This window comes from Mauremys reevesii, linkage group 22 (assembly GCF_016161935.1).
Source record: "Mauremys reevesii isolate NIE-2019 linkage group 22, ASM1616193v1, whole genome shotgun sequence".
NCBI classification, from domain to species: Eukaryota; Metazoa; Chordata; order Testudines; family Geoemydidae; genus Mauremys; species Mauremys reevesii.
The window spans coordinates 20,846,082-20,869,172 of record NC_052644.1 but is presented as its reverse complement, the minus strand read 5'-3'; the positions used below and the strand labels follow the sequence as shown (position 1 = coordinate 20,869,172).

The window sequence follows — 23,091 nt, the reverse complement described above, 5'->3', positions numbered from 1 at the left end:
AGGGGGCTAGGAGTCAGGACTCCTGGGTTCTCTCCCCGGCTCGGGATGGGAAGTGGTGTCTAGTGGTTACAACAGGGGGGTGAGGAGGTTTTAATGTTGTACTTTTTAGTTATTTTCCTAATGATAGGTTGATTCTCATTAGTTGATAACCATGAAAACGGTTGATTTGCAACTCAATAGAGTCTTTACGCTAAATCTGGTGCTTTTTCTGTTGCTAACCATGATGGCAAACTATAGCTGTGCACATTGATTTCAGCAGTTCTATGGAGTAATTTACTTTTCTTCTGTCTAATTTGTACATTTTGATTATGTTGGAAAATGGCAAATGATTCATTTATTTCCTAGATGATGATGATGGTTTTTTACTTCTGATTTGTCCAAGCTCTGTTTGGATGGAAATTCAAATGCACAGAAACAGCATTTTCAATCTGCTTATTAATTAAATAAAATTACTTTAAATCTGCTGAATAGATAATAACAAAAAAGTTACCGAAACGTAGTTTTCATTTAAACCTAACTGATGTAAGGTGGTATCTGCAATTAGTGGCATGAACTGATTGTTTCTGGTCATCGTATCGCTCAGATATTAGAACTAATAGATCTGATCCCCCCATGTGTAGTATTTATTCATAGACTAGAAGTGGAAAAGAAGCTTTCCTGCTTTCTCAACTCCCAGTCAGTATCTGAAATTTGAATGAACGTGTCATTGAGCTGAACTAGCTGAATACACTGAAATGAAGAAAATATTAGTTCTGGGGCTTGCAGAAGAGGCTACTGCTGTCAAAAGCTGGTTTTACCATTTCAGCACACTCTGGTTCCAGGTGCTCAGCCACCGACTTCTGCAAATTCAGCGCTTTGACTTCCATTAAAACTGGGCAGCAAACGTAGACTAAACCAGAGCAAGTTTAGGCATTAACACGGGTTGTCAGAATTTCCAATTTAATCCCCAATAGCCTCGTTTAAAAAAAAAAGAAACCCCACCCAGTGCAAAGGCTTGGGGGAGCTGAGGGAGAGGGAAGGAGCCTGGGAGTGAACCTGGAAGGTGTTGGGTGTGGGTGAGAGAAGGGTTTTTTTGTGGGGGAGGTTGTTAGGGAGCTGGGAAGCCTCCCCCATGCAGACCCCAAGTCTCTCCCATTATGTCAGGCACATCAGCCCCTTTCCGGACATCCCCAGGGGTCTCTGCAGCCCCCATCCCCAGACTCAACGCTGTCACCCCACTAGCTCCTGAGCCCCAGTCTGTGACCCCCAGCAGCCCTGGGTGCCCCACTCTGCCCTAACCGGGCTCTGCGGCAGGATGAACTTCTGCTCCTGGGGGGATTCTGCAGCACGGGGCAGGCCGAGAACTTTTTTCCCCACAGAAAATACATTCTGCCCCAGAAGTGCTGCAGTTCCGCCTCTGCCCACTAGGGGCCGCTGTGGCACCAGAACAGCGGGCTCCGTTCGTGCTGCTGGCCGCTCTGGTGCCACAGCGGCCTCTGGTGGATGAAAGGCAAAACTGCAGCACTTCTGGGGCAGAAACAACCGAGGAGTCCTTGTGGCACCTTAGAGACTAAGAAATTTATTTGGGCATAAACTTTTGTGGGCTAGAGCCCACTTCATTGGATGCCTGGAGTGGAAAATACAGGAGCAGGTATAAATATGTGAAAGGATGGGGGTTGTTTTACCAAGTGTGAGATCAGTCTAACGAGACAAATCAATTAACAGCAGGATACCAAGGGAGGAAAAATAACTTTTGAAGTGGTAAGAGAGTGGCCCATTGCAGACAGTTGACAAGAGGGTGTGAGTAACAGTAGGGGGAAATTAGAATTGGGGAAATTAGGTTTAGGTTTTGTAAGGACCCAACCACTCCCAGTCTTTATTCAGGCCTGATCTGATGGGGTGCAGTTTGCACATTAATTCCAGTTCTGCAGCTTCACGTTGGAGTCTGTTTCTGAAGTTTTTTTGTTGAAGAATTACCACTTTTAGGTCTGTTATTGAGTGACCAGGGAGATTGAAGTGTTCTCCTACTGGTGTTTGAATGTTATGATTCCTGATGTCACATTTGTGTCCATTTCTTCTTCTGCGTAGAGAAAAAGGTATGAAATGGGCAGAATGGATTATATGCAGGGAAAAAACAAAATTACGTGGGACAGATGAATTCTATGTGTCCGCAGATGTGCAGAATTCCCCCAGGAGTAAGTAAGTGTGTGTGTGTGTGTGTGTGTGTGTGTGTGTCCCTGCTGCCCCCTGCTGGAGGGGCTGGGCCCTGCTCTGTGTGTCAGTCCCATGGGTCCTGTGCCTTAGTGAAGTGGTTTTCAAAGTTTGGGTTGCAACCCAGTACTGGGTTGCGGAATGCCAGGCACCGGGTCTTGCTCAGCACCCAGGGACCCGGCTAGTAAAAAGTACTAGTAAAACTATGACTAAAGCTACTCGTCCCTACCCAGCAGCAGGTCCGTCTCGCAGGCAGGGGGTCTACAGGGCTCCGTGCGCTGCCCCCACCCTGAGCACCAGCTCCACACTCCCATTGGCCAGTTCCTGCGGGTGAGAGCCACAAGGAGCCGCTTGTGCACCTCCGCCTAGGATCCAGACCTGCTGGCCGCTTCCGGGGTGCAGCGCGGTCCGCGGTGCCAGGACAGGTGGGAAACCTGCCTCTGCATCCCGACTGCGCCACTGACCGGGAGCAGCTGGAAGTAAGCCTGCGCCCTGACCCCCGACCCCCTCATCCCCGGCCCCACCCCAGAGCCTGCACCCCCAGCCCAGAGCCCTGACCCCCTCCCGCACCCCAACCCCCTGCTCCAGCGCAGAGCCCCCTCCCAAACCCCTTGCCCCTCAGCCCCAGTTCCATTGGGTTGTGAGCATCAACAAATTTCTTCACCTGGGTCGCCAGAAAAAAAGTTTGAAAACCACTGCTCTAGTGGACCAAGTATCAGGCTGGGCCTCAGGACTCCTGGGTTCTATGCCCAGGTCTGGACTTTGACCAGGTCCCCTCACTCGGTGCCTCAGTTTCCCCACCTGTGCAATTGGAGAGTGCATCCTCGGTTTGAAACCAGCCCCGGCCCCCGGCCTGTGTAACACTGGCGAGGGAGAGAGTTTCCAACCCCCTGAGCCCTCTGGGCCTGTGAGACCCTCTGCACAGAGCAGCAGGGAACAGGAGTTTGGGGGACAGGCCGAGGGTGGGGGGGAGGGATTAGTGGGGAGATGGGCTGAGATCAGGGAGGGAGCGGGGAAAGGAATTTGAGGGGGGAGATATGGGGGGCGGGTGGGTGCTGGAGGGGCAACAGGACGGGTGTTTGAGGGGAAACAGGAGAGGGGACGGAGGTGGAAGGAGAATGGGGGCGAGCGGGACAGGGGGATGGGGATGGGCTCCCCCTCACAGAATTGGCGTTGCTGCGGGGCTGGAGCACCCCTGGGGAAAAATTAGTGGGTGCTCCCAGCAGCCAAGCTCCCCTCCGCCAACAGCTGTTTGGCGGCACTTAGGACTTTCCAGGAGGGAGAGGAGTGGGGACATGGCTCGCTCAGGGGAGGAGGCGGTAAAGAGGCAGGGCCAGGCTGGGAATCTGGGGGAAGGGGGTGGAATTGGGGCAGGGCAAGGGTGGGGCAGGGGCAGGGGTTTGAGCACCCACAGGGCAGAGGGGAAGTCGGCACCTATGGCCGGCGGATGGGGTGTGTGTGGAGGGATTTGTTTTCCGGACAAAACTCCAGCTGAGCTGGGGCACCTCTGGTTGGCTGTGGGGGGACAGAGCCAGGGGCAGGTGACCCCTCCCCATTGCCCCCCATGGCTATGGGGCAGATTCACCCTGAAATGCTCACAAGGCGGGGACCCAGGTGCCCCCCAGCTTCCATTGTCCCCCCTTCCCCACCACTGCCCTGCCCCCCATAGCTCCTACCCCTCAGCCCCCACCTCCCAATGTTCCCCCACATTCTCCCACCCCCCATATTCCCCTGCCCCCTACTGCCCCTCCCAGCCCAGGTCGGCGCCATTTCCCTGAGGGCAGCCTGGTGTAGGGTGACCAGACAGCAAATGTGAAAAATCAGGACAGGGGGTGGAGGATAATAGGAGCCTATGTAAGAAAAAGACCCCCAAAATTGGGACATCTGGTCACCCTAGGGGCGCCAAGCCCCCTGGGGATGCTGGGAGATGGCTGCCATCTTAACTGAGCAGGGGGATGGGCATTTGAGAGGAAACGGGGAAGGGGACGGGGGTGTGAGGAGGGATGGGCTGTGGGGAGCAGGCTGGGGGGGATTCGAAGGGGGATAGACGAGGGGGCAGGATGGGAGACGGGGGCAGGCCGGGGTGGGGGGTGTTAGTTGCGGGTGACAGGCTGGTGTAAGAATAAGGCCTTCGTCTGCAGCCATTAGCTGAGAAGCAGGAAGTCACATCCTCACACTCCATCGAAATGACAATAAAACAATGTCATGCCCGGCTGCTAAGAAGGATTCCCCCGTCCTAATGGCCCCACCATCACCAGATAGAGAAACAGATCTGGAGATGGTTAAAGAAAACTTGGTTTGATAACATCCGGTCTGGCAAGAAATCACTTCTCAGTGGTTGTGGTTGTGAAATCCTCATTGCTTGGTTTGTCATTATGGTCCCCACTTCCCCATTGTTTGTCTGTACGGTCTCGGTCTGGTTCTTGAATTGTTTCTGGCTGTGACATAATTAACTCTGCCACATGTAAATGAATTGAGGTGGTGGGGAAGGATTGGTTAAAGAATTTTGTTACACTGTGTTAGGATTTGTTAATTAAAATTTGAGTATAATCATTGGTTAAGGTACAGGCTAAAAAGGGTTTGAGTTTCACCATATAAACTGGGGAAGGGGTTGGAATGGGGGCAGGGAAGCGGTGGAGTGGGGGCGGGGGCACAAGCACCCACCAGCACTGGGTAAAGTCGGTGCCTATGGGTGTGGGGCTGGGTGGCTGCGGGCAGCGGGTGCAGCGGGGACTGGAGACGGGGCCGGAGGTGCGACAGGGGCTGGCTGGGGCAGGGCACGGGGCAGGGCCTGGCTGCGGGTAGGGCAGGGGGTGTGGCAGGGGCTGGAGACAGGGGCTGGCTGTGGGCAGGGGCTGGAGACAGGGGCTGGCTGCGGGCAGGGCAGGGGGTGCGGCAGGGGCTGGAGATAGGGGCTGGCTGCGGGCAGGGGGTGCGGGCAGGGCGTGCGGCAGGGGCTGGCTGCGGGTAGGGCAGGGGGTGTGGCAGGGGCTGGAGACGGGCTGGCTGTGGGCAGGGGGTGCGGCAGGGGCTGGCTGCGGGCAGGGCAGGGGGTGCGGCAGGGGCTGGAGACAGGGGCTGGCTGCGGGCAGGGCAGGGGGTGTGGCAGGGGCTGGATACAGGGGCTGGCTGCGGGCAGGGGGTGTGGCAGGGGCTGGAGACGGGCTGGCTGTGGGCAGGGAGTGCGGCAGGGGCTGGCTGCGGGCAGGGCAGGGGGTGTGGCAGGGGCTGGATACAGGGGCTGGCTGCGGGCAGGGGGTGTGGCAGGGGCTGGAGACGGGCTGGCTGTGGGCAGGGAGCGTGGCAGGGGCTGGATACAGGGGCTGGCTGCGGGCAGGGCAGGGGGTGCAGCAGGGGCTGGAGACAGGGGCTGGCTGTGGGCAGGGGCTGGATACAGGGGCTGGCTGCGGGCAGGGGGTGTGGCAGGGGCTGGAGACAGGGGCTGGCTGTGGGCAGGGGCTGTGGCAGGGGCTGGATACAGGGGCTGGCTGCGGGCAGGGGGTGTGGCAGGGGCTGGAGACGGGCTGGCTGTGGGCAGGGAGCGTGGCAGGGGCTGGATACAGGGGCTGGCTGTGGGCAGGGGGTGCGGCAGGGGCTGGCTGCAGGCAGGGTGGAGGGCATCATGGGGAGAGCAGCTCGGGGCAGCAGCACACGGAGCAGCCCGAGCCGAGCAGCAGGACTCAGCCCAGGCCCAGCAGAGCAGCCGGGGACCCGCTGGGCAGCAGCAGCGGGAGCCCCAGGGCCGGGGGAGCAGCACAGGAGGAGGGCCCGTGCCCAGGGCCAGACATCACTTCCTGGCCGGCCGGAGCCCATCACAGCCGCAGCGCCCTCTCCCACGGGGCGGGGAAGCAGGTTACACGTTTAGCCGGGGCCGGGCGAGCATCCCAGACACTCTCGGCTTCCCAGGCCTCCCTATTTTCCCAGACACGTTCGGCTTTTTGGAAATTCCTCCCGGACGGCGACTTGAGAACCAAAAGGCCGGACGTGTCCGTGACAATACGGACGTCTGGTAACCCTGGCAGCCTGGTTTGGGTGACTGTAGCAGGGGGCTCACCCTGCTCCTGCCTTGAAGGGCTTAAACCAGCCCTGGGGGAAGGTTGTAGCTGGGGCAAGAAGCCTGGGCTGATTGGGGGAAGCAGGCTCAGCTGGGCCATGCCCCAATCAGGCCCAGCTGGCCCCTATAAGAGGCTGGGAGGCAGAAGCCCACTCAGTTTCTCTCTGCCTGTAGAGGGAGATGGGCCTGGCCACAGGTAACCTGAGTGGAGCAGGGCTGGGGACAGGCTGGGGCGCTCCAGCCTGGAAAGCCCCAGGCTGCGGCCTAGCATTGGGCTAACAGGTCCTGGGGGTTGCAGGGGGCAGCCTGGGGTAGGCCAAGGCAGCAGGTCCAAGCCCCCCTTGCCAGTGCTGAGTGGCTGATACTGCAGCCTGCCCCAGGGCGCGGGGCTAGACAGTCACTGGCAGTAGCCAGATACTGAGGCAATGTGGGGATAGAGGGTGGGGGTTCCCCAGGGAGGGGAGACCCTGAGACTGAGGGGTTACTGCCAGGGGGCAGCACCCCATGTAAAAGGGCACTGGGTCCAGGGAGGGACATGGGGGGCCAGAGGATGGGCGGATCACCGGCCTGCAGAGGGCGCTCCAGAGCTGGAACAAGCTAATTCCCAGGAGTCACCAGCAGGAGGCGCCGCAGGGGTGAGTCTGAACCTCTACATGGATATTACTGTGTAAGGCTCTTTCACTGGTAAAAGATCCTGCACTATACACCTGGAGCCCTATGGATTGGGGAAAGGGTGTGGGTACTTTAATTGACCAGGTTAGTTACACCCTGAACCCTATGGAGTGGGTACGGGTAGGTGCTTTTTGCCTGGAGCCCTATGAACTGGGAAAAGGTGGGGTGACCTAATCTGTGCAGGTAACATCCCACGCCCAGCTGCACACTTGGGAGGCTCTGCATTGATGGGGCCACTCAGAGCCAGGCTCTGCCCTGGGCCCAGCAGAGAGTCCACCTTCCACATAAGGAGACCCTCCAGGGGCCCCGCAGAGAGTGTCTAAGGGTCGCTCCCAATTGCTCAACAGCCAGAACCTGCCACTCAGGCCTCCAGCTGCACATTGGCCCGAGAGGGACTCCAGGAAATCTACACAGTCCTGGCCCAGCCGGATGTGAGGCAGGAGTTCAATAGGGACAGGGAGGGGGTGGAGTTGGGGCGGGGACTTTGGGGAAGGGGTTGGAATGGGGGCAGGGCAGGGGTGGAGTTGGGGTGGGGCCGGGGGCAGGATGGCATGAGCACCCACCAGCACCATGAGAAGTTGGCACCTATGGTCCCTGGTGAGAAGGACCCGGCTCCCCCAGGGGGAAATTCATCCTCTGGGCTTGAGAGACATAAATGGCATCTGGGCCTTGTCCTGGTGCACAGGAGTGATTCCCCACCCCGAGAACACCTACCACGGGACTGCACTGGCTTCCCCACCTTCCTAGTCTCCACTTGCCCCATCTTCCACACCCAGCTCCAGCCACTTCTGTCCGTCCTGCCCTGACTGCCCCTGCTCCCCATTGTGCGTTCTTGGGGAGTCTGCTGTCCCTGCTGAGAGACAGGTACAGGACACTGCCAGGTGGGGAAGAACACAAGGGAATTGAGAACTCTGAGCAGGTAGGGAACCCAAATCAGCGTGACTAAGGAAGTGAAGATCAAAGAAACATGTGGGAAAGAAACTCTTGTGAACAGGTGTTAACACCTGTACGGGAAGCCAAACAGTAGAAGGCCTCAAGGGAAATCTGTCAGGAGCACAAGGCAGAGCAGCTTTGCAGAGCAACTTTTCAGCGTAATTGAGGCTAAAGTGGATTGTCCTGGGGTGGTGGCTGGGCACATTTCACGCCCTGGGATGGAGTCAGCTCTGCAGGGGAGCTGGACAGGGGATGTTCAGGTGAAGTCAGATGAGGGTCAGTGGAGCAGCTATAAGCAGAGCCCAGAGATGACAGAGTGAAAAAGGATAAATATTTGTTGCCATTTATAAAAAATGTATTGCTTAAAAACCTTATGTGAAAAATATTTTTTTCCTCTCTCTTGGTGGCAAAATGGTAAAAAGGGAGCGAGGAGAAACCAAAACCGAACAACTTTAAAAAAATTCTCTGAAAAAGTGAGGTTTTAAATGTAAATTTTCATTTTTTTTAAATGTTCCAGTTTTGTTTTTACAAAACACTTTATAAAATTTTTTCTTCATGAAAACGGAAACTCTGGAAAAAATGAAAACATTTGACAAAAATTCTCACTCTGAAAACGACGTCCTTTTTAGATCACAACATGGTGGTAGCTCTACGCCAGGGTGCCCCTGGGGCTGTGGATCAGACCGAGCTGCTGGCACCCTTGGGTGGCAGCTGGGCCCTGCTTGGAGCTCAGACAAGGCCGCTCAGAAAGGGCCTGATGCAAAGGCCCTTTTAGTGTCAATGGAAAGACTCCAGTAGCTTCACTGGTCTAGTGCAAACAGGAATTATTTGGGGGCAGTTCTCTGACCTGGGTTATACAGGGGGTGAGACTATGTGATCACAATGGTCCCTTCTGGCCTTAGAATCTAGGAATAAAACACAGGCTCTGATACCACAATAAGAGGGTCCCCAGGGTGGTTACCCTAGCAACGCTAGAGCGGTTTCATTATACTGGTACAATTCCCTGTGTATACAGAAGCCCTGAGATAAACATCTCTTCCCATCAATCCTCTCCCTCCCCGGAACATCCCCGTCACTGGAGTATCTGAGACCCTCACGGTCATTAATGGGCTTTAGCCTCACACAGGTTCAGCCTGAAACACACACAGGGGGACCCCGCTCACCCCAAATCCCCCCTCCCCTGTCACTGTCCTGTCCCAGCCTCCCCATAGCTCCTGCTCCCTCAGTCTCAGCCCCCTTCCCCTCACATTCTTGTTCCCTCCCTCCCCCTGCCCCACACGCTGCCTGTCCTATAATGATCCCCTTAGCCTCCCTCCCTGACGGGGACAAGCCAGGTGGGAGATGGGGGCTTTGGGGGAGGGGGAGCAGGCTGGGGGGGTCTTTCCCATGTAGCTCCCCACACACAGCAAAGTGGGGGGCAGGATTGTTTTCACACTAACTCCCAGTTGAGATGGGGCAGCTCCAGTGGGGGGGAAGGGGTTGGGGGGGGAGGCAGTGACCCCCACTTCCATGGCCACGGGGAGGGATCAAGAGATGGGAATTGGGGGGGCACAGGCTGGGGTCAGGCTAGGGTCAGAGAAGCCGGAGGACTCATTCCCATGCTGCCATCACCCCACCCCAACAGTCCGGCCATCTTAGCCGGGGGGCAGCACGGCTGCCCTGTTGCCCCCTGGCAGGGCGGCCATGTTAACTGAGGGCAGCCAGGGGTCCCTTCCTTACAACAGGGATGTCGGGGGTGTGAGGGGACAGGGGGCGCAGGAGGAGAACAGGGGATGGGATGTGGGGGGCACAACAGGGGGTGAAGGGACACGGGATGGGGCAGCACTAGGAGGGCGGGAGCTGATTGGGGATGTGAGGAGCAACAGGCTGGGGACAGCCAGGGACACGAGGGACAGGGTGCAGTTGAGGGATGTGATTGTGGAGGGGATGCAGGCCAGGGGCTATATGGGGCTGAGAGGCCCAATGGGTGAATGTCGGGGTGGGGATGAAGGGCAAATCAGCTGGGGAGCCAGAGCTGGGGCATCTGCTGGAGGGGGGGCAGTTTCTCTTGAGCTCTGTCCCTGTGATCTTCCCCCTTCCCTTTCTGGGGGGCTGGTCGGCTTCCCTCCCCCCAGTGTCCCTTTCACAGCATTGGGGGGTCGGAGAGGGAAACTCGGCTCAGCCGTCGGCCCCTCTGAACTCTGCCCTGGGCCCTGAGCTGCGCAGACCCACGGCCCTGGGGGATGGGCTGGGGAAGGGACACGGGGCCTTTCACCTCCAGGGGGCTGGCTCTGATCTGTGCCCTTTTCTCTAAGCACCAGACCCCACCCCCCAACCAGAGCCAGGGAGAGAATCCAGGAGTCCTGGCTCCCAGCTACCCCCACCCCCAATCACTAGACCCCGTTTCCCTGCCAGAGCCGGGGTATATAACAGGGTAGGTGCCGGGCATCAGGTTCACGGAGAGTTTCACTGGCAGTAGCAGAAACAGGAAGCGAGCGCCAGCTCTGGGCAGACTTCCCCTTTCACAGCTTTATCGGCTGCTCCTTTAACAACTCAGGATCTAAATTTACCCATTTCTTGCACCCTCATGGGGGGCCGGAAACCACAACCCCTCCCAGCCTCCCACCCCTCTGGCCTGTCTCTGTCCTATGCCACTCGGCTAAGAATAGATTCTGCAGTGAGGCTACATGAGAGGGAGGTTGGACAGGTCCCTCCACCCTCATGCCCCAAGGCGGGCGCCGGGGAAGAAAGGGGCTGAGCGCATCACAGGCTTCCCGGGGCTGCAGCCCCCGGTGCAGTTCCTAATTCTGCTCACACTCGGGCCTCAGGCTCGGTGGAGCTGGGCACCGGGGCATTGGTAGCAGCACTGAGAGGCCCCAACTGCCCCGTCATGGCATCTGTGCTCCTCCTCCTCCTCCTCCTCCTCGGTGAGTATCGGAGACAGCCAGGGCTTGTGTCCATGGGGGGAATCTGAGACCAGTGTGTAGGATCCAGTTGCTCTGGGATCTTGTCTCTAACGAGCCGTCTCCTCTCCAGGCTGCTGGCTGGCCGGGCAGAGCTGGGTGTGGGGAGGTGAGCATCTGTAGGGAATGGGGCAGCTGGGGGAATTTCTGCATTAAGGACAAGGGATGTGGGTGGGGAGGGGGTGGGGGGCACCAGTCCCCCAAAGGGATGATCCTGTGTCACGGAGTGTGGGGGTGGGATTTCAGGGGAACCTATGCTGGAATCGAGTCACCCTGAACCCCCGGTGGGGCCAGATTGAGGGGTCCTGGCTCTGAACACGAGCCCTGCTGTATCCTGTGTTCCTGTTGTCCAATAAACCTTCTGTTTTACTGGCTGGCTGAGAGTCACTGAGAGTCCCAGGAAGAGGGGTGCAGGGCCGGACTCCCCCACACTCCGTGACAGGCTGTCAGACACGTGCTCCTTCCCACACCCAGAGCTGTGGACTGAGACCTTGCCCCACTCATTACAAGGATGGGAACCTGCTAGAACAACTCAGGGATTTTGTAAACATGTTTTCTTGGGGGGGGGGGGGGCTGTCCTGGGAGCCGCTTGCTCAAATGACCCAAATTTGGACCAGGAACCCAACAGGGTAGATCCCAATTCACCAGCTTACTGCACTGGGGGCAGGGCTGGGTTCTGATCTCAGCTCCTTGAAGTCAATCCGGAGTCACTTCTGATTGCAGCAGGGGCAGGGCTGAATTGACCCTGGCTAACTAAAGGAATCAGAGACTGGAAATCTCTTTTCCCCTCCTGTCTCTCTCCCTGTCTGTGAGCCAGGGACGGGCGGGGGGTAAAACGCTGGAGTGACAGATGGGCAGAGGATTGCGTCAGACGGACATGGTTTGTGTCCCCCCACTTACTGCCTGTTTGTTTGTGAATCCAGAGGGGTCCTACCCCAAACCCTCCATCTCCATCAGCCCTCGTGGGGTCAGTGTTTTCCACAGGTATTGAAATTAGGGTGGAGGTGTTCAGATTTACAGGGGAGGGGTCAGGGACGATGAGGCGGTGAGACCGTGAGGGTGACCATAGTGTGGCACCATAGTAAAAACTGAAAAATGTTTCATGACCATTTTATTAGATTTTAAAATCATCACACATATTAAAGTTGGCTACTGAAGCCTTCTATGAAGCACAACATCTACATCCTTCTTGGTTTCTTGTTATAATTTTGCACAACTCTGTTAATGAACTTCTTGAACGCAATGCGTTCATCTTTGGTGGCTTCTCATGTGCCTGCTACTTCCATTCCTTCAATTGATATGCTCATTAGCTCATTCACATGATCAGGCAGAAGGCGACTTCTTTCAAAACACAAAATTCTTTTCCATGATGAACAAGAACGCTCAACTCTAGTTGTTGTGACTGGGAGTAGTGAGAGATGAATTCCTACTTCTTTCATCCCAAGAAAAAGAACACACAGATCCGGTCGAGTCGCTAGTGATGATAAAAAAGAAGTTGAAGTCAAATCTTCATTCATTCATCGTATGATATTCCACTCTGAGTTCAAATTCTCTATTCTGTCCTGAGCACATGGCAGCCCCATTGCTGGTGGTGCCTCACTCCACTCAGCTGTCGGTGTTTTATAAGACAGGGATCTGTAAAAGCTACGTAGAGGTTGAGTAGAATCTAGAAGTCGCTGTTGCAGATTTTTAAGACTCAAGTCTGTGTACTTGTTCAGTTGTCTTAACAAACAGAAATGGCGATAGTCTTCTCTGACCATAGTAGCAAAAGTAATCCACCAGCCTCACTACTTAGCTCCATCCCATCTTGGTAGATGCTCCAGCCATTATTACTGGCTTTGGAAAGTAATTTTAAGACAACAGCTAAGGATGGCTCATGAGAAAGCCAGTGGATTTTCCCAGGTTGGACTAATTTGAACTTCAGTCCCAATATATCTTCTATATTTTCCAAAAAATTCAGTCTTTTTGGACTCTTGCTGAAAAAAGAATATAATGAAGACATTAAATTTACAGCTTTTAAAATGTCTTTTGAAGAGTCTGCAGCTCGTACTAGTGCTAGTTGGAGTAGATGACCTCTGCAGTGTGTACAGGTGAGATTAGGGTCACACTTTTCTCTGAGCAAAGCTTCTGCTCCACCGCGTCTTCCAGAGAAGTTTGCAGCTCCATCAAATGCACAAGCAGCCATCTCTTTGGGGTCCAATTGACAAGCATTTAACTCTTCTAAGATGTGGGTTGTCACAGATGGAGCCAATCTTTCTTCTATAACTTGAACATCTAGAAATGTATCTACTGGCCTACCACTGATATCAAGATAATGTACACAATGACTTAATGCTTGATGCCCATTTGCATTGGTGCATTCATCAGTCATGTATGCAAATTTTTTGCATGTGGTGATGGAATGGAGATGGGAACTATCTGACTTACACAGACCCTGTTGGCTCTGAGGGTGAATTTCCCATCACCAGCGCCAGACGAGAACAGAGTGAAAATTACACCTCTCGTTACAGCTAAAGAACAGGACGAGCTGCCTACTTGGACCTTAGCGACCCTGTGCAGATCATTGTAGCAGGTGAAGGGCCCGGTCCAGCACCTCAGCTCCCAGCCCCACACCCAGCCAGGTCCCAGGGGGTCTCCGTGAGCTCTGGTGCCCAGCAGATGGGACATCCAGCCCACCAGTGAAGATTGGGTGGAGGGGGGATATCTTGGCTCTGTGGTGCTTTCATGCCCTGGATCCCAGGGGAGACCCTGACCCTGTCTCTGCCCCCTCGCTGACACTCCACACTGGGGACGGGGCGCAGTGGCTGTGCCGGGGTCTGTCTCACACCCCGTCTCCTCCCACTGCAGAGCTCAGCTCCCCCAAACCCTCCATCTTCCTCAGCCCCAGTGGCGGGGGGTCGCTCTGGGGGGAGCCGCAACCGTCCAGTGTCGGGGTCAGCGCCGGGGTCTGGAGTTTGCTCTGTACAAGGCTGGGGCCAGGAACGCAGCAGTGCGGGGCGGGGACTCGGCTGGGGTCAAATTTCCCATCCTCAAAGTGAGCCGGGCAGAGGGAGGCAGCTACACCTGCTATTATCCCCCCAGCTCGGATCCTGACACCTGGCCGGAGCCCAGCAACCCCGTGGAGCTGGTGGGAGCAGGTGAGGGGCCTGGCTCGGCATTCCTGCTCCCAGCCCCACACCCAGCCAGCCCCACAGGGGGGCTCCGCGCTAGTGGGACACTCAGAGCCAGGCTCTGCCCTGGGCCCAGCAAAGGGGACTGTTACAGACCCACCGGATCGGGGCTATGGTCCCAGCTTCGGAGCAGCCTCAGGGAGCCCCTGGGGGTCTCACTCTTCCTTCAGGGCCCCGCGGCTCCCCCACCCCCTGAGGCTGGGCCCCTGGGCCAGCAGCCCCCCGGCTTCCCATCACGAGCGCTGTTCGGCGAGTGCCGCTGAGGCAGATCATGCGGTAGCCTGGTACAATCTTGGGGAGCAACACACCCCTCCACCAGCCCCTGCAGGGCACCCCACTGCGCGGCACACAGGAGGGGCTAGGAGGCCACTGCACCCAGCGCAGGAAGCCCTGGATTTGCCCGGAGAGAAAAATGTCACACCCGGGTCCAGCCTGGCTCCCCAGAGCCCCTGCCAAGCGGTGCCCCCCTGGGCCCCTGCTCTGTCCCCCGGCTCCCTCTTTGCTCAGGTTCCCGGGTGAGCCCCCGACTTCCCGCCCCCACCTCAGTCCTTGGCTGTCTGGCCGGTCACGCCCGGCTGGCTTCCTGCAGGGGCTGGGCCATCCACGGTCCTTAGTTGGCGGCAGGTAGCAAATGTCCCGGAGATGGGCTTTGTCCTGGGGCCCCCAAAGCCGGGACACCGTTCAGACATGTGTCGTGGCCTGGCCGGGAGCAAACAGCCTTTGTTCGTGACCCAGATAACCATGCAACACAGAGGAGAAACTTAGGCAAACATGGAATTTGTACAAACCATTTACAGAAAATTCCCCCTCTGTCACAGGGACGCCCGGCCGGGGAGCAGGACGGAGTCACTGGGGGTGTTTGTGTGTCCCCCAGCCTGGGGGCGGCAGCAGCAGCTGCTGGAGATTCAGAGCAGAGGGAGGGGGGATCCCTGCCCCCAGGGGGAGCTGCAGAACAGGGGGTCATTGAGCTGCTGTTCCCCTGCCCAGGCCCACATGTGGGGGGCTGGGTGGAGCTCAGCACCAGGAGCGGGAGAGGGAAGGGGAGAGGACACATCGAGGCAGCTTTTATGTGATTTTTGCATCCTGTTTAATCTCCAAATGTGTAATAAACACAGAACCACATACAGCGCCCCCCCCCCCCCACGGGGGGCAGTCCTCAGCCCTTTTCCGGGAGTGTGTGTCACACCTAGGGGCGATGGGATTGCTCGGGGGGGGGGCTCCTTCTCTAACCACTACACCCAGTCCCCTCCCAGAGCTGGGATAAATTACAGGGTCGCTGCCAGAGAATCAGGTTTATGCTGAGTTTCTCTGGCAATAGCAGAAACAGCAAGCGAGTGCCAGCTCTGGGGACACAGCCCCATTTCGTGCATTTTTTGACTGCTCCTTTAGCAACTTAGGATCCAAATGTACCCCTCCCTCACAGGAACCTGCCCCCCCAGCCCCTCTGGGTGGTCGCTGTCGCACGTCACTTATCTAAGAAGAGCATCTGCAGTGACGCAACCTGAGAAGGAGGTTTGTCAGGTCCCTCCACCCTCAAGCTCCAGGGCAGATTCTGGGCCCAGCTGGGTCAGGAAGGAATCTCTGCTCTGCTCCATGGGAGAGGGTTGCTCCATGGGGGGCATGGTGTGTGTGGGGGGAGCCCTCCTCTGCTCTGAGCTGCTGCTCCAGGGAGGCTAGACGGGCCTGTTGGAAAAGATCAGGGCAGCCTGGGCACCTCTTGATACCTCCTGAGATTGCCCCATTCCCAGATGATTGCCAGACTGGGCAGCTCCCATGTGGGGCTGGGAGGTGATGGTGGGTGGGGGACCAGGCAGCTGTGTGAGGGGATGTGGTTTGCTGGGCGTTGCAGGGAGCTGGCTTTGTTCTAACCGTGGTTGATTTGGGCTGGAGATTGCAGAGAAATCATCTGATGTGGAAGAAAGGGGCCGAGCGCATCACGGGCTTCCTGGGGCTGCAGCCCCCGGCGCAGTTCCTCATTCCCCTCGCACTCGGGCCTCACACTCGGAGGTGCTCAGCACCGGGGCGTTTGTGGTAGTACTGAGAGGACCCCCACTGTCCCATCATGGCATCTGCTCTCACCGTCCTCCTCCTTGGTGAGTATCAGAGGAAGTCAGGGCGTGTGCCCATGGGAGGGGGGATCTGAGACCAGGGAGTGGGTCCATGGACGGGGGAATCAGACCAGGGCATGTCCATGGGGGGTGGGGGGGGGAGAATCTGAGACCAGAGCGTGCGCCCATGGTGGGGAATTTGAGTCCTGGGTGTGTGCCCATGAGGGGTGAGTCAAGATCAGGGCATGTGCCCATGGTGGGGCGGGTGTCTGAGCCCAGGACGTAGGATCCAGTTGCTCTGGGATCTGGTCACTAACGAGCCGTCTCCTCTTCAGGCTGCTGGCTGGCCGGGCACAGCGGGGTGTGGGGAGGTGAGTATCAGTCTGTGGGGAGGAGGGTAACATCAAGGATGGGGGAGGGGATGCATGGGGTGGGGAAAAGAGGAACTGAGCCCTGAACCTTCCCCCAAACTCCACCTGTGAGCTCAGACCCAGCCCCGTTTTCTGTGCCCTCTCCCGCAACCCCATGCAGTAACTAGGAGCTAAATCTGGCTCCCGGGGTCTGAGGAAGCAATGTCCTGCCCCCCACAGGGTTTGGGGGTGGGGGAGGCCCGTGGATTTATTTCAGCTCATACAAACGCTAACAGGGCCCGTCCGTGGCAGGGGCGGCTCCAGGCCCCCGCACGCCAAGCGCGTGCTTGGGGCGGCAAGCCACGGGGGGCGCTCTGCCGGCGCCGCGGGGGCGGCAGGCAGGCTGCCTTCGGCGGTTTGCCTGTGGAGGGTCCGCTGGTCCCGCGGCTTCGGTGGACCTCCCGCAGGCCCGCGGGACCAGCGGACTCTCCGCAGGCAAACCGCTGAAGGCAGCCTGTCTGCCCTGCTTCGGACGGCAAAATGCCTAGAGCTGCCCCTGGTCCGTGGGCTCTGGATCCCCTCGGGGCACCGAAACGTTCACGGTCAGTGCAGCCGTGGGGGAGAACCTCCCAGTTCCAGCCCCAACAGCTCCCTCCCCTGCACTCACAGCCCCCCGTTCCCAAGGCCTGGGGAAAGGTGGGTCTTGTGCGACTCCCAACGGTCACAGACTCTATTTCCAACCCTGGGGTGTGGGGCAGAGCTGCAGGGGGCCAATGGTCAGGCTCCCTGGCTGGCCTCAGGTGGTGGATCAGAGCCACTGGTCATATCTCAGCGACCTCGTCGAGATCATTGTAGCAAGTGAGGGCCCCGGCTCAGCGTCCTGGCTCCCAGCCCCACACCCAGCCAGATCCTCAGGGGGTCTCTGCATTGATGGGATGCTCAGAGCCAGACTCTGCCCTGAGCCCAGCAGAGGGATGGGGTCACTGGGGGGTTCCCCAGCCATGGGGGAGAAGCAGCCGGTGGAGATTTGGGGCAGAGGAAGGGGGGATCCCTGCACCCAGGGGGAGCGGCAGAGCAGGGGGGCCTTTCCCAGGCAACACATCAGTTAGGGGGTGATGGGCGGAGCTGAAGGTTATAAACCTCAGTGTATAGTAGAGACTTGCACAGTCCCCTACAAGTCAGTGGTGGTGCCGTGCACAGAACCCAGGAGTCCTGGCCCCCATCCTCCCTGCTCTCCCCACTAGACACCACTTCCCCTCCTAGAGCCGGGGACAGAACCCAGGAGTCCTGGCTACCAGCCCTCCCAGCAGAGAAGCCAGGGAGTGAATGGACCCTGGAGACTGGCCTGGCCTGTCACCCGCCGGGGAGCAGAGCTCTGGGCCCCAGGGGCTGGGGTTGCTCCGTGTCTCATGCTGTGAGCCCAGGGCTGAGGGGAAACTCTGGGCCCCTGTGGAAAGGGATCCAGGAGCCCGTCCCCAGGGCCGCCGGGTCTGACCCACCACTGAGGCCGCGTGGTGAGGACGGGCCCCAGGAGTGAGTGACGGGGCCTGTGTCTCACGGCCTGTCTGCTTCCCACTGCAGAGCCCAGCTACCCCAAACCCAGCATCTCCCTGAGATCCAGCAGGGGGGTCTCCCTGGGGGGAGCTGTGAGCATCTGGTGTGAGGGGCAGCGCCAGGGCATGCGGTTCGTGCTGAATAAGGAGGGATGTAATTTCCCACCGGTGGATTCGGACGGGTTGGAGGTTGTGTTTCGCATCAAAAACGTGAGCCGGGAGCACGGCGGGAGCTACAACTGCTCCTATCACAGCAGATCGGAGCCGTCCGCCGTGTCGTACCCCAGCGAACCCATGGAGCTGGTGGTGAGAGGTGAGGGGCCCGGCTCAGTGTCCCCGTTCCCAACTCCAGGTCCAGCCAGACCCTCACGTGCCAATAGGAAGCTCAGATCCTGGCTCTGTCCTGACCCAGCAGAGGGGACACCCGGCGGGGAATGGGGTGAGAGTCACTGGGGGGTTCCCCAGCCAGGGGGGAGCAGCAGCCCCTGGAGACTCGGGGCAGGGAGGCTACTTTAACGCTGCCCCTTGTGCGTAGCAACCGTGAGTCACTATTTCATCCTGTGATCCCATCCCCTCTGTTCTCCAGGCCCCGGCTGGAGCTGAATGAGGCAGGGGCTGCAGTGGCTTGGTGGACACAGCGCTGGGCTGGGACCCAGCAGATCTGGCGCAGCTCCTGGCGCAGCCACACACTGTGTGTGATGGGAGCACACCACGGTTTCCAAAAGTGTCCTTGCTTGTGTGGAAGCAACAAAGAATCCTGTGGCACCTTATAGACTAACAGACGTTCTGCAGCATGAGCTTTCGTGGGTGAATACCCACTTCTTCAGATGCAAGACTTTCACCCACGAAAGCTCATGCTGCAGAACGTCTGTTAGTCTATAAGGTGCCACAGGATTCTTTGTTGCTTTTACAGATCCAGACTAACACGGCTACCCCTCTGATACTTGCTTGTGTGGGGGCCTCAATGTTGGGGGATCTCAAGCCAAGTGCCCATAAACCAGGACAACCAGCATTAGTGGAGACCTCTGCAAATGTTGGCCTCAATAACACTGGGGGAGCATGGACCTATCAGCCATGATCAGGGCCCCATTGTGCCAGGTGCTGCATAAATACAGAGTGAAGAGACAGTCGCTGCCCCTGGAAATTCACTAAGGAAAGTGAATCTGTCTGTGCCTCAGTTTCCCCCTGTGTAGAATGTTGATAAAGACCCCTCCCTGCCTCCCAGGGGATGACTCCCTTCCTGTGTGGGGCTTGGGCCCTGTGGTGCTGGGCACCAAAGACCAGCCTGTGAGTTGCTCTGTGCTCGGGGGGCTGGATACAGAGAACGAGGCAGGGACCACACATGGGCATATGAGGATCCCAAGAACTAGGGAGCTGCAGCTCAGTGTCTGTGGGGCTGGGAGCCCAGCTCGCAGGGCTGGGATTCTGGGTGGGGGAAACTCTGGGATCTGGGAGGGAATCTGTGTGTGAGGGCCCCAGGATCTGCTCATTGCTCGGGGAGGCCGGGGCTGGGTGGGTGCCTGGGTCTGGCTCTCACGGCCTGTCTCCTGTGCGCAGATCCCAGCTTACCCAGACCCAACATCTCTCTGAGCCCCACGTGGGTCATGGCCCCAGGGGCAGACGTCACCATCCGGTGTCAGGGGCAGAGCCAGGACATGAGGTTCTTCCTGCACAAGGCTGGAGACCGGAACCCGCAGCAACACATGGACCCTGCTGGGAACGTGGCCGAGTTCCGTGTCCCCAGCGTGGGCCGGCAGCACGGAGGGAGCTACAGCTGCAGCTACCGGCCCCGGTCAGAGCCCTTCGTGTCCTCGCAGCCCAGCGACACCGTGCAGCTGGTGGTAACAGGTGAGGGGCCCCGACCGGCATCCCCACTCCCAGCCCCACACCCAGCTGCACTCTTCACCGCTGGAACGCTCAGAGCCAGGCTCTGTCCTGGGCACAGCAGAGGGGACACCTGCCCAGGGAGTGGGGACAAAGTCACTGGGGGGTTCCCAGCCAGGGGGAGAAGCAGCCACTGGAGATCTGGGGCAGAGGAAGGGGGATCCCTGCACCCAGGGGGAGCTGCAGAGCAGGGGGGCCTTTTCCAGGCAACACATCAGTTAGGGGGTGATGGGTGGAGCTGAAGGTTATAAACCTCAGTGTATAGTAGAGACTTGCACAGTCCCCTACAAGTCAGTGGTGGTGCTGTGCACAGAACCCAGGAGTCCTGGCCTCTATCCTCCCTGCTCTCCCCACTAGACCCCACTCCCCTCCCAGAGACAGGGACAGAACCCAGGAGTCCTGGCTCCCAGCCCTCCAAGCAGAGAAGCCAGGGAGTGAATGGACCCTGGAGAGTGGCCTGGCCTGTCACCCGCCGGGGAGCAGAGCTCTGGGCGCCAGGGGCTGGGGTTGCTCCGTGTCTCATGCTGTGAGCCCAGGGCTCAGGGAAACTCTGGCCCCTGTGGAAAGGGATCCAGGAGCCCGTCCCCAGGGCCGCCGGGTCTGACCCACCACTGAGGCTGCATGGTGAGGACGGGCCCCAGGAGTGAGTGACGGGGCCTGTGTCTCACGGCCTGTCTGCTTCCCTCTGCAGAGCCCAGCTACCCCAAACCCAACATCACCCTGAGCCCCGGCAGGGGGGTCTCCCTGGGGGGAGCCGTGACCGTCCGGTGTCGGGGGCAGCACCAGGGCGTGCAGTTCGTGCTGAATGAAGAGCGACGCCATTTCACACCTCTGGATTCGGAGGGGTTGGAGGTTGTGTTTCTCATCAGCGACGTGAGCCGGGAGGACGGCGGGAGCTACAACTGCTCCTATCACAGCAGATCGGCACCGTTCGCCGTGTCGTACCCCAGCGACCCTGTGGAGCTGGTGGTGATAGGTGAGGGGCCCGGCTCAGCGTCCCCGTTCCCAACTCCAGGCCCAGCCAGACCCTCACGTGCCAATAGGACACTCAGATCCTGGCTCTGTCCTGACCCAGCAGAGGGGACGCCCGGCCGGGGAGCAGGGACAGAGTCACTGTGGGGTTCCCCAGCCAGGGGGGAGCAGCAGCCCCTGGAGACTCGGGGCAGGGAGGCTACTTTAACGCTGCCCCTTGTGCGTAGGAACCGGGAGTCACTATTCCATCCCGTGATCCCAACCCCTCTGTTCTCCAGGCCCTGCCCCAGGCAGTGCCCTGGCCGGGGCTGAATGAGGCAGGGGCTGCAGGAGAAGTGGTGGCTTGGTGGACATGGCGCTGGGCTGGGACCCAGGAGATCTGGCGCAGCTCCTGGCGCAGCCACACTCTCTGTGTGATGGGAGCACACCACGGTTTCCAAAAGTGTCCTTCCTTGTGGGGGGGCCTCAATCTTGGGGGATCTCAAGCCAGGTGTTCATAAACCAGGACAACCACCATTAGTGGAGACCTCTGCAATCGTTGGCCTCAATTACACTGGGGGAGCATGGACCTATCAGCCATGATCAGGTCCCCATTGTGCCAGGCGCTGCATAAACACAGAGTGAAGAGACAGTCACTGCCCTTGGGAGCTCACTAAGGAAAGTGAATCTGTCTGTGCCTCAGTTTCCCCCTGTGTAGAATGTTGATAAAGACCCCTCCCTGCCTCCCAGGGGATGACTCCCTTCCTGTGTGGGGCTTGGGCCCTGTGGTGCTGGGCACCAAAGACCAGCCCATGAGTTGCTCTGTGCTCGGGGAGCTGGATGCAGGGAACGAGGCGGGGGCCACACACGGCATATGAGGATCCCAAGCACTAGGGAGCCGCGGCTCGGTGTCTTTGGGCCTGGAGCCCAGCTCGTAGGGCCGGGATTCTGGGTGGGGGAAACTCTGGGATCTTGGAGGAAATCTGTGTGTGAGGGCCCCTGGATCTTCTCATAGTTGGGGCCAGCCGGGGAGGCTGGGGCTGGGTGGGTGCCTGGGTCTGGCTCTCACAGCCTGTCTCCTCTCCGCAGATCCAAGCTTACCCAGACCCAACATCTCTCTGAACCCCACGTGGGTCATGGCCCCAGGGGCAGACGTCACCATCCGGTGTGATGGGCAGCGCCGGGACGTGAGGTTCTTCCTGCACAAGGCTGGAGACCTGAACCCGCAGCGACACATGGACCCTGCTGGGAACGTGTCCGAGTTGTGCGTCCCCAGCGTGGGCCGGCAGCACGGAGGGAGCTACAGCTGCAGCTACCGGCCCCGGTCAGAGCCCTTCGTCTCCTCGCAGCCCAGCGACCCCGTGCAGCTGGTGGTAGCGGGTGAGGGGCCCGGCTCCACGTCCCCACTCCCAGCCCCACACCCAGCTGGACTCTCTGCACCGATGGGACGCTCAGAGCCAGGCTCTGCCCTGGGACCAGCAGTGGGGATGCCTGGCCAGGGAGCGGGGACAGAGTCACTGGGGGGTCCCCAGCCAGGGGGAGCAGCAGCCACTGGAGATTTGGGGCAGAGGAAGGGCTGCAGAGCAGGGGGGGCCTTTCCCAGGCACCACATCAGTTAGGCGGACATGGAGGGAGCTGAAGATTGTAAACCTCAGTATATAGTAGAGACTTGCACAGTCCCCTACAAGTCAGTAGTGGTGCTGTGCACAGAAGCCAGGAGTCCTGGCCCCCATCCCCCCCTGCTCTCACCCACTAGACCCCACTCCCCTCCTAGAGCCGGGGACAGCTCCCTGGCCAGGCATCCCCGCTGCTGGTCCCAGGGCAGAGCCTGGCTCTGAGCGTCCCATCGGTGCAGGAGTCCTGGCTCCCAGCCCTCCCATCAGAGAAGCCAGGGAGTGACTGGACCATGGAGATTGGCCTGGCCTGGCACGCGCCGGGGAGCAGAGCTCTGGGCCACAGGGGCTGGAGTTGCTCCATGTCTCATGCTGTGAGCCCAGGGCTGAGGGGAAACTCTGGCCCCTGTGGAAAGGGATCCAGGAGCCCGTCCCAAGGGCTGCCGGGTCTGACCCACCACTGAGGCTGCATGGTGAGGACAGGCCCCAGGACTGAGTGACGGGGCCTGTGTCTCACGGCCTGTCTGCTTCCCACTGCAGAGCCCAGCTACCCCAAACCCAGCATCTCCCTGAGCCCCAGCGGGGGGGTCTCCCTGGGAGGAGCCGTGACTGTCTGGTGTCGGGGGCAGCACCGGGGCATGCGGTTTGTGCTGAATAAAGAGGGACGTCATTTCCCACCTGTGGATCCGGATGGGTTGGAGGCTGAGTTTCTCATCAGCAACGTGAGCCGG

At 58.8% G+C, this 23,091-nt stretch overlaps 1 protein-coding gene and 1 long non-coding RNA gene across 2 annotated transcripts; both read left to right on the top strand.

Moving 5' to 3' along the window:
* Positions 1–10,688: 10,688 nt before the first annotated feature.
* On the top strand, positions 10,689–16,380 carry LOC120388400. Its single transcript, XR_005590559.1, has 3 exons — positions 10,689–10,755; positions 15,852–16,054; positions 16,345–16,380. It is a non-coding gene; the product is annotated as an uncharacterized LOC120388400 (long non-coding RNA).
* Positions 16,381–17,944: 1,564 nt separating this feature from the next.
* On the top strand, positions 17,945–21,625 carry LOC120388471 (immunoglobulin superfamily member 1-like). Its single transcript, XM_039510294.1, has 4 exons — positions 17,945–18,225; positions 19,470–19,760; positions 20,488–20,772; positions 21,498–21,625. The coding sequence occupies exons 1-4, from the start codon at positions 18,039–18,041 to the stop codon at positions 21,623–21,625; spliced, it is 891 nt and encodes a 296-aa protein (XP_039366228.1). The 5' UTR covers positions 17,945–18,038.
* Positions 21,626–23,091: the final 1,466 nt, after the last annotated feature.

Excerpts from the sequence above, each read along its gene's own strand:
- LOC120388471 (XM_039510294.1), top strand. The coding sequence starts at position 18,039 with ATGCGGTTCGTGCTGAATAAGGAGGGATGTAATTTCCCACCGGTGGAT. Across the intron at positions 18,226-19,469 it reads CATGGAGCTGGTGGTGAGAG|ATCCCAGCTTACCCAGACCC; the intron begins GTGAGGGGCCCG and ends TCCTGTGCGCAG. Across the intron at positions 19,761-20,487 it reads CGTGCAGCTGGTGGTAACAG|AGCCCAGCTACCCCAAACCC; the intron begins GTGAGGGGCCCC and ends TTCCCTCTGCAG.